Here is a 19,915-nt window from a genome sequence, read left to right on the forward strand (position 1 = left end):
TTAACTATGCAGTCTTACATGGGACAGTGTAGTTCAACACTTACTTTCTCCCCACACAACATTCTCCACCTTACTTATTTGTGGGAAAGAAAATTTCAGCAGCACAGCTATCTGCTGATAGCATAAAGAAACTATACCTGCAGTTACATGTATTGGGATCTTTCAGAGTCCTTGTACACTTTTTCCTTTTTTCTCACAGGTGGGAGTAGAGTGGGAAACCCAGCTGCCATCAGGTCTGTCATGTGGCTTCAGATAACTCAGTGCAGTTACAGTCAGCAAAAGACACAAAGTGGACTTACAGAAAGTGTCATCTGTGTGAGGGAGTTGAGGTTGGACATAGACCTTATTTTTATCGTTTAAAGGTTTGCAGACCGTTGAATGTGACATTCTGGAAGAGCAGAAGTTATCATTGGACAACTTTAGTTATGTTAACAAAACATGTTGAGGTTTGGGTTGTTTTTTTTTTAACATCCCATGAATATGTAATGTCCACAGTGTGACATTACCACTTCCTTCTCTGGAACTGTTCTAGGGCTGTGCAGGGGTTTTCTTGCAGTAGGAGATTTATTCTTGCTTCCATGGCAGCTGCCTCCTCTTGAAAGCTTCTTCTTGATACTTTTCATGTAGTAGTGCTGCTTCCTCTTTTTTGTGAAACAAAACAGTACAGGGGTTTTTTTTGACATTTCAGCATTGAGCTTTAGATTCTTCGTGGCCGCAATTTTAGCTCCATTTTTTTGCTACTAAAGTATTTATTATTTTTGTTATGTATTTGCATATAATAGGATTTGTCACCTCTGTATCTAATAAGCAAATCCTTCTGTAAACAGAGCTGTCTCAGCATGCATCAAGACACAGAACATAGGCAGGATTTTGAGCTGAACTGGGGATGTGCTGACACACAGCTACCCATCCCTTCACAGTTCCCCATGTACTGCTGTAGTAAGCCAAGGCCTGGTTCTAGTCAGTTCTTTCTGTGGTAGCCCTCCCTCAGTCCCTAGGAGAAGTTAGGGCAATTTACAAATGATGAGTTAAAAACCAAGCCAAACCAAAACCTGCTAAATATTTTTTTCAAAGCAAAACCAGAAGTTTTTTTGTTGCAGCAGAGAAGAGTGTAAAGGACCATACTGCTTGTCTTACCCAGCTTTATAGCTTTTAGACTTCCACCCACTGAAGTGTGTAAACCCATTTTTTTTGTACGTTACACACAAACAATGTAATTTTCCTCTGGGAATTCTGGCCTTCCCTCCACAACAGTGTCTATCCAAATCTGTGGTGCATTTTAAGCCCTTCATTTTAGGAAGTTACTTTTATTTTCTGTAAGAGAATCTGCTGTGTGAAATTTAACTGTATCTACTGATTCTGTTTTTAGAGTTTTTGTCATTCTTTGTTTTGGCCTTCCTATTCCATATCACATGCACAGTTTACAATTAAAGAGGGTTTTTTTGAACTTCCAGGCTTTTTACTCACCATGGGATCCAGAAATCTGGATGCTTTGATAAATGCCACTTCCCTGCGGATGTGGTGTCATCCGTTACCTGAGCTCCAGTGTTGTCCACAGACTGTTTAATTTTACCAGCCTTATTCTATTACTTTTGCTAGCTCTCTAACAAAAGTAATTAAAGTTGGCTGCAGACTCTGAAGAAGGTGATAATGTCCTCAATATCAAATACCATTACAAGTCCCTGCTTAACCTAATATCAGAAAATTACATAAGTAAACAGTCTTCAGTCAGGTTGGTGTCTTTTCAGCCAATGCATGTGTTTTTAAAAAGCGTAACAACCAAAGTGAAGCATAAAAAAAATTTCCTGGGTCTGAATTGAGACCCGGTATACAGGAGGAAAAGGACTGGGTGAGGAGATGTGATTTTCATTCTGTAGGGAAGAAACAGGGCAAAATCTTTGTGGTTTTGTTATCTGTCCAGTGAGGTACAAAGTTTCTGAGGGATTTGAGAAATCTTAATTTGTAGAACTTGCTGACGTTTAACCACAAGGCTCATTATCTCTCTGTGTCTGTCATCTAAAATAACAAAAGGCATCCATCTATTGTGTAAATCTGATCATGCAGGGATCTTCATACCATCTTGTGTTTTTATTTCTCTACAACACTCCCTTTGATTAAAGGACCCCAGAGGCTATTGCAGTTCATCTGGACTAACCCTATATTTCTTCCTGTTCCTCCTCTATTCTGTGTGATGTTTTTTGAGTGGTTTCAGTCCCCTAAACAATAATTACTCCAAACCAGTACTTTAATTTTTTTTTCCTAATGTGTTTTTTTTTTTTAAACTTGAAAATGTAGCTTCATTAGCTGCTCCAGTGTTGTAATTAGGGTAATACTCACTTTCATTCTCTGTGCTTTGAAGGATGCAGCTTCTTTGCTTTATACCCTATAGGAGATGATAAGGCCTTTAGAAAAGAGGAATGTCTTTAGGAACCCATGGCATTGTGTGTATTGCAAACCAAAAGAATTTTCAGTGTTACCCAAAACTAAAATGAAATCTATCTTTCCTAGATATGGGAGTAGTACATGGCAAAGGACAGTCCTTATCATTAATAAAATAACTCTTAATCGGATAAAAGTTGCTTACAGTCTGAAGTATTATTTACTGCAGTCCGCAGAGCAAGTTTACTGTGGCTAAAGAATTCATACTGCCCTTTATGACATTGTATCTTACTGTTACTTACAAGACCATCCTACCTGTGTCTAGTCTTCCCATAAGCTTTAATTAATATAGGTGAATGTTACAATCTGAAATGTTTATTTTTTTTTTCTCCTGTGTGCCCCAGTTTTGTGCAGTTAACAGCTTTGGCTCTTTGTGACTTTGTCTTGAAATACACTTATTTCTATTTGACTCCACTGGGACACTTGCTAACTGATAATAGTTCGTAATAGTGTTACTTCCAGAAGACCCTCTCAGCCCTTCAGATGGCACATTTAACCCTGTGAGGGAGAGGCAGGTGGGAATTTGGAGAGACCATACCTCTCCTCTTGTCAGAACAGTCACATTTCCAGTGACATTATTTCCTATTCACTGTGCTAAAAATCTGGTAAATTAGTAAGTAGGGAAAGATGGTTCCTTATGACAGTGGTTTTACTGAAGGCTGTGCTAATTGAGAATAGGCTTCCAGGTAATTCCCCCTAATTTTGCACTGAAGGCATATGTGATGCATGGCAAATTGGAGGGCAGCTGCAGAAGACCCCAGTTATCTTGCTGTGCTTTAAAACTATGTTGTGTAGTGGGGGGGGTGGGGGGGGGTGGGGAGGAGAACGACACACTGCAGCACAAAGAAATCACATAGTTTTTCCAGGAAGGAGAAGTGAATTGCTGCTCTCAGGGTAGATGGCACCATGCTCTGAGCACGACTGAAAGAAGATTATTTAGCTTAAACTACCTGAAAGTAAGCTGCTGCTTCTCATCCTTGAAGTATGTATTTAGTCATCCAATATTAGTCAGTGTAATTACGGAGGCTACAGAAGTAATTCCAGATAACAGCCAGTGTTGAAATGTACAATTTAGGCTTTAAAAAAAATTGATTTAAAATAGATATTCCAGCAAGTTAAGAGAGGCCCAATCTGATTGTCAGCTACCACGATCAGACACTGCTCCACACTCGGGGCTTTTTTGGTCTCTCCTGCTTGCTTTCTCATACCGCGTTGGCAAGCTGCAACAAGTGAAACTCCACCCTTCCTACAGACTGGGGAGAATAAGATTCATAAACGGCAACAGCTGGCGAGTAAAATCAAGGTTTCTCTGAAGGTGCTGGTTTTCCAGACAGTCGCTGGTGTGCAGCTGAGAAAGGGGCGGGATCCTTTTCCCTTTAAAACCTCAACCCTCTCTGTCTCTCTCTCTCTCTTTTTTTTTTTTTTTTTTTTTTTTTTTTTGAGAGACTGAGAAAGGGAGGGAGAGAGAAGTTGACTTGCTGCTGCATCTCAGCACGCACGTCAGCTGTAATCTGGTCCCCAGCGCCGTGAGCTGACACCATGAGTTCAGAAGCCGATGATCCCAAGGAAGGTACGTTTTTTAACTATTTTCACAGGAGAGGAAACATGCACACTTGTTTTGCCCATGCCGCTTTTCTGAGCGTGGAGGAGAGTTTTTGCTCGTTTTAGCTTTTGGGTATTCAACGGGGAGGGGCAAAGGCCTTCTTAAAAGCAAAGTCCTGCCGATTTTGCTGGATGTGAAATGACCGAAGTGTTGGAACCCAGGGATATCTGTCTTGGCAATGGTAATTTACTTGCACGTGGGGTACCGATAAGAAACAGTGTTTCAGAACACTGGTAGTCACATAACGAAAGAGGAATATTTCTTTAATTTGGAAGCACTGTATTTTTCAGCAAATGAGGAAGTTGCATGGGGGAGAAGTGAAAGGTCATTATTTTGGGGATAAGCTTGATGTTGTCCAAATGAGTGTGCATGTGAGCGTGTGTGTGTGTGTGTGTGTGCGTGTGTTCAAACAGAGTGTGCCAAAGCTACAGTATGCTGCTTCTGGAGTGGAACATGTGGAGGAGCTGGAAGTGCTCCAACAAAAATGCAATTATTCCCTAGTGTTGATCGGGAGGGGGGCGTGAGCTGGAATCGGACAGTGGGGAGCAAGTGGGGGAGGAGGAGGGCAATTTCCTGAAAGTGCCTCTATACAAAAGAGCGTTTATACAGATGAGGGAACAGGGCAGTGCTGGAGTTGTGCACCAGATTCTTAGAACAGAATTGATGTTTCATTGCTATGCATAGCCCTTAGGGAGACTCAAATATACAGGGTCCAGTATGACTGAGAAAAACAACTAAAATAACCGCAGCAGATAAGCAAGCAGTAAGGCAACCTAAGCATTTTGTATTTGGTAAAAACAAGAACTTTTCAGAATGTTTCAGATGGTATTCCCCTCACAGTCTGTACAACTTCCTCCAGCTGAAGAATAACATTACCAGGGACGTCTGTTTGCTTACTTGCATAAAAGGGTATTTGGTTGATTTGCAAAAAAGTCAGCTTGCACTGAATCAAACATAATGCTAATAATGCTGATAAAACCTGCGTAGTAATGGAGCCTGATAGCCTGTGTTTTGATAAGAATAATTCTTATCTTATTTTACTTGTTGAACAAGCAGATGAACAAAAAGGCAGCTCTTCCTTTTTTTTTATTTTCCTACATCTGTAGGACAGATTTATTGAAAAGCAGAACTCTAAAAAATATTTCTCTATAGAAACTGTTTGAAAAAGAGAATATGTGAACATTCTCCCTCAGTTTTACAGCAGCAGAGATCTGCTTGCATGGTATAGCAGGAAAGATCCTCTGGTTTCATACAGGAAGTTCCAGACAGTTTTACTAAGTTGGCTATATTTGAAATGTAGATTTCATTGTTTAAAGAAATGTCTTGCCTTCTTAGATGACTCAGATTCTTAAAATCCTATTTTTGCCTTTCTGTGCATTTCTTTAGAAACTATTTGAGGTGGCAGGATTTTCATGCTGAAAAAAAGGCATCTGAAGCAGGTGTCTGAGACAGAAGAGAAAGGGTAGCTTTTTGATTAGTTATTTTTAGCTTGGGAAATACTTGGGTTTTGCTGTCCTGTGTTCTTAATGTGTTAGAATGGAAAACAAAACAGTTGCCCTTGTGAGAAGATGAGGTACAGATGTCTGAGGAGGTTTTTTAGTCTGTCTAAAATGTATTCCTGGTAATATATTCACATCTTTAAAAGAACAATTTAGAAAAGGCATGAGAAAAGGGGAATTTATGTGTATGTGAATAAAGACTGGGATTAACAGATGAATATGTAGATTTGCAGCTTTTACGGTGCTTTGCCTAGTCTGATTGAACATGGCATGAAAGATCACTGATTAAAATACTGAAAAATACAGTCAAATACCTGTGGATTTGTAATGGTTCAGTGTATGTAGCATAAAACAGTCAGAGTCTTTCAACTAATTAGCTTTGTTTCATGAAGAAATGGTGCTTTTTGAATAAAAAAAAATCGATGCTTCACAATGTGGGGCTCAGGCTTTTGACACTGAGGATATATAATTTTTTAAGCGCTTACCAAAGGGAGGGTGGTTGATTTTTCCTTTAGGTGCAAGACTGAATGTCACTCTAAAAGAGAAATTCTGATTTACCCACGGATTATAAGGTCCAGCCAGGGAATTAGTAGGTAAAAGTCTGTGACTGATTATGAAAGGAGGATACACTTGGACAGTTACAAAATAGTTATTTTACTCTATTCTGTACATTCAATGCCAAAGCTAGTGATCAAGGCATAGTGGAGAAAGCTACAGGAAAAATGTTTTAATGATGTTTGTAAGCATAGACAGAATTTTTCTGTTTTGCTTAAAACAGAGATACTCAAGTGTCCAGGGAAGCATCACTGGCTATAGGAGAAGCTCTGAAATTCAGTTGCAGCTTCCAGATGTGACTCTGAGACCATGTGTTGGAAGATCAGCCTGAATGAAAAAGAGAGTTGATGGCAAAGTAATAGCATTGAACATTGTGTATATTCTGCCAGTGATCTGATGCTGAAGTGAGCAATACTTCATTTTCACCTACCTTATACAAGTGAATTACAATATTTGGAGAACATTGGGATGTCTATAAAAGCAGATTTAATAGGTTGATATGGATTATTTTTAAAAATCTGCATAACAAGATCAAAGACCATAGGCTTTACTACTGTAAAAATAAACTCTACCCATTGTTACAATGAAACCCAAAATCATGGTCAATTTCAAATGGCAAACTTCTGAAGATCTTCTTTTTGTAATTATTCCAATAATGATAGAGCCTTTGACCTCAAGTAAAGTCAAATATTTTATCAGGAATAGAGAATTAAAAGACATTGCTAGAAGACAATCATTACTTCACTGTATATTATACTAATTGCTAGATATAAGGTATGCAGCAGTGTATGTGGGCTTTTCAGCTTTTGCCTTAGATCTCTTCATGGTCCATATTAGAATGGTAACATGAAACAGTTTTTTTTTCCTCTTATCATGCTGCTTAGTAACTTCAGAACAATCTTTGTGTTCATCTGTGTACCACAATGCTGTGGTAAATATGTGTGTGTGTCTGTACGGCAGCAATCTGTATTGCATTTACAGATTCCAGCTACTGTCGTGATATAAATAACCCTGGCACATTTTCTTGTAGTTACTTTTGCCCTGGATGAAACAAATTGTGTGTTAAAGTCCAGAAGAAGACTACAGCATTTGGCTGCATGGCACAATTTCAGTCTGGTGTTGATTGGTGACATGTCATGCACTGTGGAAGGTACCAAATGGTTTCAGGATGTTATTTGACTTAATTCCATTCTGAACATTTCTGAAGGAAATGTTCTTAATGCTGTTGTGCTACAACTGGGTATCATTTTATATACATACATTTTAGTATAACTTTTAAAATACATACCAATATCAATTAAAATTACTGTGATGTGAATATGTTTCTTCAATAGATGGAAATAGTAATTTATGTAAAGCTCCAGAGAACTTCAGCTTCATTCTGCGGGTTTTATGTTGTATATTTAAAAACTAGCAGGAGACAAATCTGTCTCAAAGGAAAAGTATAATAATAGATATCAGAGTGAATGTAATACATAGCCTATGAAACAATGGCTATTGTATTACATTGAGAGCCTGCATTGCACCTTTATCATACTTAGTTTTAAGTACCACATTTCATAGGAGAGAGAGATCACTGCATTCCTACAAGTGCTCAGAGATTTTTTTTAGACATGATTAGCATTTTTTAATCCAAATGAGATTACTGAAGAATGAGCTCACCTGTTTTTTTCCTTTTAGAGCTTAGAAAAACACAGGAGTTATAAAATCACAGAGTACTCACTGTTTTGAGAAGTCAGTACTCCCTCCTGTAAGTAGTCATGGATTTGTTTTGACATTTTGCAGTCACCTCTGACTGTGTGAATATTTTCCAGGGTAGAATTGTGTTCATTTAGATAACAAATAGTCTGCTCTTGAGCTCCTGCAGGCCACTTACTCCATCCACAGCATCGATGGGACTCTATAATGTGTGATTCTCCATCCCACTAACTCCAAACATTTATTAGAACCTTTTTTGCTTTTATGGCAGTGAACAGGGAGATCCAGATTGTACAAGTAGAGCACACAATTAGTACTTGCCCACAGACTCACCTTCTGCTCTCACCATGAAGACATGTTTCACCTGCTCTTTGCCCTCCCTTGTCAAAATAATAATCTCCATGAAACATTAAGGCCGGTGAAACAGGGACCCTTTGTTGAAAGTGGTCTGAAAATTGCAGTGCAGGAGCAGGAAGAATCATCCAGCCCCAAAATGGATGTATTAGAATCTAGATTAGTCAATTTGAGGATTTTTTTTTTGTTCCATATGTAAGTTTCTTATTGCTGATGAAGAGAATTAAAAGATTACTGTGGTCATGTACACAGCTTTATAAATTGTAGCAATGTGTAGTAATGATACACAATTTGGCATTTTGTGTAATCCCTCCTATGGATAATTAGAATTCAAGATAAATAGCAGAAGGTGATGGCCAAAGTATCACTTTAGTACAGGAAAGAAGGGAAAAAGGAAGTAAGCTTATGAGAGGTTAGAAAGAATTATTACTGACTAGATGCTGTAATACTATATCACATATGCATGAAGAAAGCATTGCCAGAGGTACAAATAGCGGAGTGAAAGTAAAATCAAGAAACTAAAGCCTTAATGAAGAAGGAGCAATGGGAAATTTGGAGGAAATAAGACTACAGTACAGAGGCAAGTCAGAACTGCTAGATTTTTTTGAGTGTAGTTTGGGGGATAGTACATTTTGATAAAGCAAGATGTGGGATATGGAGAAAGGGCTCTGAGAATAGGAATGAAACTGCCATGGTTTGTATCACAGCTGCTGCAGCTTCACTGAGATGTGGGCACTTGAATCTCTTGGTAAGAGCACTGACTACAGGCTGTTAAGCCATAAGACTCTGTAAGCAGCTCTGTATCTCTCCCTTTAAAAACTGAAAGAATGGTAGTTTTTATTTTCCTTGCCAAATTAGGGTCATCTTTAGGATAACCTATCTGTGAGTGGATTAGATGGCCACTCTCATTGCTTCTTCTCCAGGCTCAGAATTGAATAAATTGAACTGGTATTTTTTGTTCTATACTACATTTGGAAGTCCATATGGAGTAGTTGTCTTCTGCAGAACACTTTGTACCCCATGTATTTAGCAATCTGAGCATCTGGATCAGATGAGGAAGCTAATTTGAGCACAGACCACAGGATAAGCACTGGCTGTAGCTGGTAGGTTACTTCAGAGAATCACTGAAACTTAACAGGTTAATCATTTAGCTGCAATTGTTGGGCTGAATGCTAGATTGCTTTGAGAAAATTCCATTAATATAATTATACTTATGCAATCAAATCTTTTAATTCATAGTGAACTGTGACTCACATACTTAATTTCAAATAGGATACAGTCCCTTGAGCTATCTGGTTGATAGAGAGAATTGTAGATTAACTGAAGCTGTAGGGAATTTCTGGAGGTCACGGGACACAACCTTCCACTGGAGACAGAGCCAGCCTTAAAGTTGGATCCAAGGTTGCTTAGGCTTTTTCCAGTCATGTTGAAAGTGTCTTTGAGAGTGGTGGTTCCACAGCTTCTCTAGCAACATATTCAGTATTTGACCACCCTTGCTATGAAAGTGGTCATTCCTAATGAGACTTCTCCTTTTGGCCTTGTGCCTTTTGCCCTCTGTTCTTTTGCTGTCTATCCTCAAAAAGAGCCTGGCTCTGTCTACTCTGGAACTATTCAGTAATAAGTTGCATGTATCCATAAGGTCCAGTCCTGATCATACCTAGCACCCTCAGCCCATCTTCTGTATCGTGTGCTTCACCTCCCTAACCATGTTGGCGTCTGTCTGCTGGACCTGCTTCAGTTTCTCAGCTCCTTTTTTTGAGAGATATTGGGGAGCCCAAAACAGTGCACAGTACTTCAAAAGAGAAGATAGTACTTTGGTTTCAAATTCTACCAAGACATCTTCCAAAATTGATTGTTGTACTGGAGATTTAGTTTCCCAGTCTTCCTTTCATTTGTCTGTTATGACAGCATTTGCTGTATTATAGTACTTACACCTTTTGGTTGTTTTCTGTGGGGACTTTGCAAACTATGTGCTGTTATAAATGAGATGGAAGTTAGAGACCAGGGAGCAACAGCCAGTGAATCTTTAGAGAATCAAAAGAAGTATCTGGGTAAGGGAAGGCCTTGCATCTACATTTGGAAAAACAATGTTCTATACCAGTACTATTTCCAAGTACATCATAAGGCTAAATGAATTACTTCTAAGAATAATGAGTATTTTGTAATACATGTGCCAGGAGTAACATAAGGAAAGTGTAACACTGAAGCATTAATTGTAATTTGCAGGTTTTATTCAAAACCACATATCATTTGGTCAAATCTTCTGTAAAATGTGACAGTTCTTAAGGGTCCTTAAGCACTGCTTTTTGGGAAGCAAAATGCATCCCCTCCCCCCTGAGGCATTTAGAGTATCTATAGTAATAACTAAAGCAAACGAAAGCTGTATTGCAGGTGTTATTTCAACCTTCTGGACTGGTTTTTTTTGTTACAATAAGATTACAAAATGTGGTAAGAGGAAAGCATTTCATAAAGAGGTGTGAAAGATTTTTTTGCTACTTCATGAAACAACTTCTGGTTTTCTTTGTTTTATGGATGCATTTCTATCCTGACTACAGAACAGGACACACGCTGGTACTAGTGATACTAATGCAACTGCTGAAAACTTGGTTCTTTTAACCATAGTACCAGCAAAAGTACAAGCCTTAAGCCTGCTATCACCTGGACACAGTCTCACTTTGAGCGAGGAGGAGAGGAACTGAGAGACCTGTACCTTGAAATATTGATTCTACATTAATAACTTTGTGATATTTTCTCATAAATTTTGTTCTTATCCTAAGATTCCCTGCCCGGATTGGGATGTGATTTGATAGTTTCATCAGCTGGTGCCCTGTCACAAGTCTGGTTAATGGTTCTAGTACTCAACTGGCTAATTGAGAAGTAGAGAGCTTGCATCTCTACATGGTATGTTGGATTCAGTCCAGGGAACTTGGGATCAGAAATTTTCCCCACAGAACTGTTTCAGCAGAAGCAATACAGAGGATTGGATACACACTGTATAAACAAATTTATTTTTCCGTACCTTTCGCAGAACTCGGTATTGATATTTGTAACTATACAGATTAGTAATGAAAGATCAAAGAGTCTGTTTTGCAGAGCAATATGGAAAACCTACATTTTAGTTTTAACATATAATATATAAACCTTGGGGTGTCTGCAGAGAGTCCTGTTCCTGCTGACAGTTTACAGCAATGACAATAAATTTCAGTAAAGTGGGAATATACACTTCATTTATTTGAGTGCATTTATCCTTGAAAGGTTTGTAACCTCAAATTCCAGGGACATATTTTGAGATGATTTTATGTATCTCTGAAGGTCAGTACTTGCAAGTTTCTTTGAGGAATTGCTAGCTGACCTGTGATTTCAGTGGCTCTCTAGGAATGTGATACCCTCAAGTCTCTACCCCAAGGTGTTTACAATTAATAAATTGGAATCAATAAAGCACTGAATTAGTACATGCACAGACAAGCTTCTACTTAATTAACTGCACTGTGGTGTGTACGAAACTTTGACCTTGAAAAATGCAGAAATTACATTATTTTAAAACTTTCATGAGATCTGGTTTTGCTTTTGCTATGTCTGATTTACTAAACTCTTCTACAAAGATAAATTTTCTTCCTTCTATCAATAAAATTTGGTTTAATATTAAGAGAAGTAAGCAGGTGACACTGGTGAATATTTCAGCTACTGATTCCAAGGGCTGTTTTTCACTACTTGCAAATGAGACAATGAATGAATGCTTCTGTTCACTTAAAAACATTTGTATTAAAAACATTCACTGAGAAATAGTGATGTAGAGTTTTCTTCCGATTCACTTGAAACAGTGAATCATAAATTTGAGCATCTTTGAACAGAAATGGTGGATACTTCAGGAAGAATAAAGTTTTACTCTGGTATCTTGTGATAAGATGTCTTCATCAAGCTCACAGCCTTGTCCTCAATGGTGGAAATCAGAGGTTTAAATTCTGTGATGCAAAACATTTTTGTCCTAGTCGTATGTTTGAACTCACCTTTCTTTGCAACAAGTGGTTGGTCTCAAAATCAATTGAAAGAGATGTAACTTCTAGTTAGATGTTGATTTGTTTGTTGCGGCTTTTTGTGTAATGCCATGCATTTTGGGAGGAAAGGATATGGTGAGAAAAAGAGAAACTGTTGACATTTTTATTTTGGTGCAAAAATATAATCTGATTCGGAATTGACATTGACGGTGTTCCTGTTTACTACTTGAGTGCTTTCCTTCTCCAGGTTCAAGTATGGATTTCCTTCTTCTTACTATTTGGATAATAACCTTGAAAAATCTCAAGGTACAACAACCTTGCCTGGTGGTATATATCTCCTCATAGCTGATGAGTGCTATCTATTGCCTAGTTAAAAATGCCATTTGATGCCAGTGCAAAGTAAGGAAGCTAGGAGTTTAAATTCTGTGGTAGTCAACAGCTGTAAAAACCAGTATAGTCAGTTTCATACTCTTTGCCCCAAGAAGTGAATTACAATAGATTCAGATTTTACAGAATCACAGGACAGTTGAGGCTGAAAGAGACCTTTGGAAACTGTCCAGTTTTAATCAGTAAATATATTTGCCACATTTAAAAATAAATAGGATTGCTGGTGCTTTGTTGGATAACAAAGTTCTGTACCCAAATAATACTGTTTCCTGATGTAAAAGAAAATGACAGTGTTGCACACATGATGTTTAGCCAGACGATTTAATTTTACAGAAGAATAAGTTACTAACTGTATTGAAGACCTAATTTTTCTCTTATGTTTTATATTCCACTAGAACTTAATGACATTAGTGAAAACAAAACTTTTGAGATGGTGGGAAGGTGGACTGGTGTTTCGTCATAAGTTTGAGAGTTTTGGTGTTGTTAAGTCAAAGATTTTAAAGGTAGTTTGGGGTTTTTTTTCAGTAACTGTTATGTATATAAGTACTTTGTATACTTTTTCAGCTGTTTTGAGCATTGCTTTTGAGTTGGAGGTGCCAAGAATAGAGCAGTCCAAGTGGAAACAAAGAGGAGTCAAAGCAAAACCTTCAAAAGATAAACTGTGTGTTTGGGGCTTGAGGAGCCTGTTCTGAGCTGACAGCTAGGGAGTAGAGTGAAGAAGAGAAAATACTCCCAACTAATGATTTCATGGCTGGATGTTTGGATGAATGTCATGGAGTTGTAGTATGGATACAGAAGGAACAGTCTGTGGCTACTAAATATGGGGGGAAAGTTAAAACTGAGGAGTTGTTTTATTTTGCTCATTGTGGAAAGGGAAAGCAAGTGAAATGCTTGTTAACTGTGCAGAGAAAATGACCACTGCAGCCAGCAAGTATAGTCCTTCGTAATCACAGGTACCATGAATGATTAGTATGGAAGGGTAGACAAAGCATTTCTTCTCTGTACAGCCATGCAGTAAATGCCAGAAGATTTATCCTTCATGCTATAAAACAGGAAAATGGGTAGTGGAAAATTAAAAACTAATTAAAAAGAGATGCAGGATGTCACTAGTGTCCCAGGCCTAAAGAACAGCCAGTATCTTGATATCTTAGATGACATATTTTGTTGTGCTTTATAGTCTGCATTTCAGTGTTGATATTGAGACACCTCAGAGACAGGTGTCTCAGACACCTGAGAACCGAGAGCCCTGGGAATCACTACCTGTTTTTTATGTAGCTGGCAGTCTTCAGTGCCTCAGAAGTTTCTTTAGAAAGGACAAGACTGAAATCAAATGTTGTGTGCGTATGTGTGCCTTGTTTAGCTTCTCAGGGCAACAAGTGGAAGATAAAAGAGTAATTTTTATATATATGTGTATGTATGTGTATATATACACACACAAAGTGAACAGTAGCAATCCAGCCTAATTTCAACATTATAATGAATGACAGATACCAAGGGACTCCTGTCCTGTCTGTAAGAAACAGAGTGTTTAGTTTACAGATCGACATGGAGAAGAACAGAGAACCAAAACTAGGAATACAGGAAAAACATTATTCACTACTTTCAAAGCCATTGTAAGAAGACTGTTATGACTTTCTTTACATGGGATTCAACATATATGCCCTTTGCATTTTGACGGCCAGGTTGCTACCTTGTCCTTGGGACTGAGTTCTCTGTTCCTCTCAGGCCAGATTGCTATCTTGTGTCGATATTCCAATTCGTTGTAATTTTGCAACATGTATCTTAATCTTAACTTCCACCCCTGCACCGATGTCAAATTTGAAATTTCTCCAATGAATTCCAAGTTTCCCAGGGCTGTGGGCCTCAGAGCTTTTCCTTCTGTATTCAAGCCAGAAATTCTTCTATTATATATATAGGTCCTGAGCCTACAGCCTAGTTTTTTGGGGCTTTTTGTGAGCAGAAATTCTTTTTGCCAGGATGTTGTAAAAAAGATACCTCTTTTTTAAACTTTAACTTTTGGTAAGACATTCAACTGTAATGGCCAGGTTATTTTATTGGAAGTTCCACTTGGGTCAGGGAACTTGGCACCATTGCCTTCCTGCAGTTTGATATGTGTTTCTGAGGCTAGATGAAATATGGAGTACCTGCATTGCATTTGATTGATTGGAAGGAATGACATAAGATATAATTTATTTCCTGTAGAAAGATTTGTGCAGTATTACTCTTCACTGTGCATGGACACCTGGTAGATACAGAGGAACTTGATGCAGCCCTGAAATGGCCAACAGCTGAAATATACAGGCTGCATATTTAATACCACAGCAACAGTTGTTACATTCCAACAAGGATAACACATGGTGGTAGAGCATTGAAATGCCAAATTAAGTTCATGACCCTGTTCCATTTGACTGTCATTTTCTCTGTTTAATATCCAACATATTCTGTAGTATCTCTTCTGTGAGAGCAGTCATAAGAAGTTAATCTGATTTTTTTTCTTCTTTTTAAAGCTACACTGTTAATTAAAATACATGCAGAGGCTCTAGGAAAGAGGGTTTTTAGAAGGCTTTTTTAAATGTCTAAATCAGCTGCAGTATATGTATCATGTGATGCACAGGCTGGCTGTGGGAAGCAAAAGCATGTAAAACCAGAATAACTTGTTGGCACTGGCTGCTCCCTTGGGACTGCAAAACTCTGCACATACTTTCTTGTTGGAAATAGCATCATTCCTTTCCACTCTACCCAGCCTTAACCTTCAGGTACATTTTTTAGCAATTCTTCTCACTTCTTGGTCAAAAAAGTATGGTTTTTTTCTGTTTTTTTAATGTTTCAGTTCTGTTTTTACAGCAAGAATGTTGGTCAAAGTGTTTTGTTGTTTGGTCAAATTTTGGACATTTTAGTATGCCAAGGTTAGAATTAAATAGCAAAACCCAGAAGCAATATCATATGCGTTTTGCAAACATATTGACATTGACCTATTCAACACTTTATTGAGGAAGAAAAGGTCTTCCAAATGATGTGTTTTGGCTTTTCTTTTATCTTTTCCATGTTTCTACAGATGAATATACATTCTATATACTCATATAGTATGCGTATATAGATTAGACATACTGTGTATTTCCAAAAATGCTTCATTAGCCATATTTTTTTCCAAAATTCCTTGATTAACCGTTGCTTCAGAGTGACTTGCAGCCTCACAGTTGACTTCCAAATCCAGTAAGACTGCTCAGGCAGTATTTGCCATGCATTAGGCTTGGCTTCAGATGGAGCGCTTTTTCTTTTGAAGGTCTTCCATGTGAATGCTAAAATTAGTGCACGTTGCTTGATTAGTTAACATTCTCATAGTATACTCAGTTGGTAACAATTATGACAAGCGAGAATTTACTACAATTTAGTGTACCTATTAAGAGAACTGTAGGCAAATTGTACTTGTGAAAGAATGCTTTGTATGCGTTGAAAATTTTAAACTGTTTTCCAGTTAAAATTGATATTCATATATAAATCCCCCTTTTTAAAAACAAGGTGCCAAGTAAAATATTTGATCTTCCAATAAGGACCTTGTGTACATGAATCAAAAAGGTAGGAGGTGTATGTGAAAGAAGTAAGTACTGTACAGGGCCCCTGTTTGAGTTTGTGTTTTTTATTCTGCACTTGGCCATTTGTTCTCTGGGTTTTCCGCTGCCTGATGGTGCTTCCCCAGGCTATCTGGACTGTTGCTGTCTTTCTCTCAATAAATTCTGTGGCTGTCCTGGTCTCTTCTCTCTCCTGCCCTCAGCCAGCTTAGAAGTTGCAGTGCCAGTGTCTGAGGTTGACGAGTGAAAGCTGTCAGAGTGCTTCTGGTCTTGCATGTCTGGTACAAGCTTCAGTTTTCATCAACTTTTGAAAAGCCAACAAGTGAACAAACCCTTGTGAATGTGGAGACTGGCCAGTATGCTGAAGTGGCCGTCTGGGAGCTGCTGTATTTTTGGAAGGATTCCTACATTTTAAGGACTTTAACATACCTTTCACCCAGGAAACTTTGAAGCACTTAGATAAGAATCAAAACACTGACACTTCTATTTAAAAAGAAAAAACCAGCACCCAAAAACCTTTTTGAAACTGTGACTCACTCACTCAGATGGTTATTGAGAAGAAGCTATATATCATGGCAGCAGCTAGAAAAATGAACTTACCTTATTCATATCTGAAGAGTTCGTAGTGAGTGTCCTACCACTCATGTTTTTTAATCATTTTGTCATGTAATAAGTATATTTTGAAAATTACAATATTATAACAGGTTTATGACTATTTCTATCTATTCTGTACATCAGGATTGTTCACTGATGCTAACTCTTGCAGTTTACAACCATTGGGGCTTTCCTTTACACAGATTCATATATTTATATGGCCTGTATCTATGTTTTTAATGTTTCTGGACTTTATCATTCCTGAAAACAAGGGTAGGCCTGTAAAGACCCAGAAAGCAGAAGGCATAAGAAAGAGTAAAAATTCAGTAATTTTTTTTATCCCTTCACATCTAGGCGATCTCATGATTTTGGAGGTGCATGACTCATGGTCACATACACTCAGAGAGCAAAACGCTGTCAATTCCACTTGATTTCAAGTTGCCTCCCTCCAGGGGAATCATGTTCTCTCACTCTAGGAGTCTGAACATCCAATTTGTGTGCCATGTGCAGACTTTTAGCTGTAGCTCTCCCACACAGCGTATAGAGAGGCAAACACATCCACACAGGATGCCTGGCAGGAAATTGATTGCTGTGGTTCTCAGCGCTATTGTGATAGTCTTTTAAATGCTGCCTGGAGCCCTCAGTCAGTGCTGTCCCTTTCCTCCCAGTCCCATGTCAGTGTTCTTTGTGCCTTGCCCGAAACCTGTTGTCATTTTTGGGCCTTGCACTCACCAGGTACTGGTGCAGCACGTGGTATTCCAGTCACAAAAATGAGAACTGAGTCTCACGCAGCAGTGTTGTTATTAATGGCTTCACAGTCACATTTTCTCTTCCGTTGGGACTGTTGTATCAACATAGTGAGTATCAGAAAGCTCAACTCTTGATTTGACCACAGAATTTAACATGGTTCACTGTCAGTTTTTACTGGATGCCTCTTTTATGGTCCTTCTTTGTTATTAGAAGTTTAAAAATACTCAGTGACTCAATATTCATTGTCAGTGTACATGACATTGCATACACTCAACTGCAAGTGATGTTGAATGTACTGTAGACTGTTACCTTGTGGCAAAAAAGGTGGTTTTTTTTCCAAATACTTTTCCAAATTTCTTTTCTTTTTTCCTTTTAATGTAAATATAGTTGAGACATAGAGTATGTGATAATAGTCATTTGTCACAGTATGGAGGGAGGTGTACTACCTTCCATAGCTTCCGTGTGAGGGAGAAGTCAGCATCACAGCAGCAAGCATTAGCCTGCTTGTACTTTTGTAGGATTCTCCTGAGAGCTTACTAAGCACAACTTTGAATTTTCACTGAAAGTTTATACTTACATCACAGTTGTAAGGAAAACCTTTGCATGGCAAAATATTTTTGGAAAATTCTACATGTCCAATATTTATTCACTTTAACAAAAAAAATACTGTGTTAAACACACACATACTGTGTGTTTGGTTGTTAAAATGAAGAAGTTTCATGATTTCTAAGTTCACAACATTCACAGGAGGCCATCTCTAGAACATTTCCTCCTCTAAATCGTAAATTAGAAGATTTTGCAGATGTCTGCATTATCCCTGTGATTGGTCCTGTCAATTTCAGAGTAATGGAGGCAGGATTTCCTTTGAGGGCCTTTCCCCTTTGACTGCTTTCCTCTGTGGAGGAGTGGCTTTACTGAACATAATCATTCATATTTGTATAGGTTTTGCAGAAAATGACATCCCATTGATTGCAAAGGAGTATTTTTTGATGATACACTTCTAAAAAGTAAAGTGTAAAACTGCACAGGAAATAAATAGGAGCTATAAAGAGCAGTTGGGAAGAAAAACAAACTGTGAGATTCTTAAAATTAGTGGGAATACCTGCCCAAGTTCTGGGTCTACTGCAGGTCACCAGAGAAATGACAGTATTTCACTTTAAAGTGCAAGGGTAGGACCTGTCAATACAAAAGATGTGATAAGACATTTATATATCCAGGCCAGCTACGGTAATCCCTTTCAGAAGGTGGTTGCATACAATAATCTCTAAGAAAATGAGGCTGCTTTAAGTAGTTGTCTAAATGTGCAGTTTTAGGTGCTCGCATCTGAAATTGTAGTCAGAGGTTTGCCAGGGGATGCTTGGCTGCCCTCACACTGGGAAGGCATGCAGCTGGTGGCTGCCCCTCCACCGGCACGCTGTGAATCAGGCACCTCTGATACATGCGAGTGTCTCCATCCACAGCTACCTGGTTAATGTTCTAACAGTAACAGCCATCAGTGTTGCACTGCTTGCTCAGCGGTGCAATTTCCTTTCAGCTCTCTCTTCGAGGAAGTGAAACCACTGTGATGTATTTTTACATTTTGAGGTGCCAGAGCAAAATGGAGCACTGCAGGCAGGAGAGAAAGGTAGCTGAGAAGAGCTGCTGTTACGGCAAAGGGGAAAAACCCATATTCACTCTATGATAGCTTCTGACAGTGTTTCAAAACGCGTGATAAAGTGTGCAGTGGATTTACTGGAATAAATAAGCCATAGGCAAGTCTTCACCTTGGGTATTTTGCTTCTCTTTCGCTGTCAGCATTAACAACTGCAATTACTTTAGATGAACAAGTAAGTTATAATTTTACTATTATTTAAGGAAGTATGTGTTTTTGTTCTGAAGGAGCTCTACAGTCTTACTGCTTAAACTCAGTTTTATTTAAGCTGTGAAATACATTTTAAGTATTCTGACTATAAAATACAAACAGTTAGGAAGTTCCTTTTTTGGTTAGTTGAAATACTGAAGTTTGGAATATACATATTTAGCAATTAAATTAGAACCCATGTAACAGCCCAGGGAAAATGAAGCTGATGTATTTATGGCAAAGTAGGTAGAAGGTAACTGGCCATGCTAGGTAGTCCCAAAACAGACAGATTTTAGAGAAATACCATTAAAAGTTTAACAGCTTTTGTAAGGGAGCAATTCCTGTTTTGATTACTAAAGGTAACTGCGTGTTGAGCTCCACTTTGTCAAATGTAAAATTATGCAGTATAAGGGGTTTTCTTGTTGAAAAATTGTAAAACTTTAAGGAAACTGTCTAGTTTTCAGTTTCTTGAAATTGATACTTTGCAGGTTATTGTGCTAAAACCATACCTGAGTGTTTGTGTGACTTTCTTGAGGCAGGTTATGTAGATTTAGAACTATAGAATTGTTCAGGTTGGAATTACCATGGAGCATTCCATGTGATATAGTTAGAATTTTATAAGAATGCTTACA

At 38.2% G+C, this 19,915-nt stretch overlaps 1 protein-coding gene across 6 annotated transcripts in view; it reads left to right on the forward strand.

Annotated features, from left to right (window-relative positions):
- The window catches only part of TNFAIP8 (TNF alpha induced protein 8), a 60,058-nt gene that overhangs the window by 35,741 nt on the left and 4,402 nt on the right, over positions 1-19,915 (forward strand). Inside the window, exon 1 of one of the 6 annotated variants that reach the window (XM_027652620.1) lies at positions 3,891-4,009. The exons of 3 other annotated variants lie outside the window; for them this stretch is intronic. In XM_027652620.1, coding sequence (XP_027508421.1) covers positions 3,979-4,009 — 31 coding nt within the window. In that variant the 5' untranslated portion in view covers positions 3,891-3,978. Of the gene's footprint in view, positions 1-3,890; positions 4,010-15,267; positions 15,287-18,950; positions 19,270-19,915 lie in introns of those variants that run through there. 2 more of the 6 variants (XM_027652625.1, XM_027652624.1) reach the window with 2 other exon arrangements.

Source organism: Corapipo altera, unplaced genomic scaffold, assembly GCF_003945725.1.
Source record: "Corapipo altera isolate COAL_440 unplaced genomic scaffold, ASM394572v1 61286, whole genome shotgun sequence".
Taxonomy (NCBI): domain Eukaryota; kingdom Metazoa; phylum Chordata; class Aves; order Passeriformes; family Pipridae; genus Corapipo; species Corapipo altera.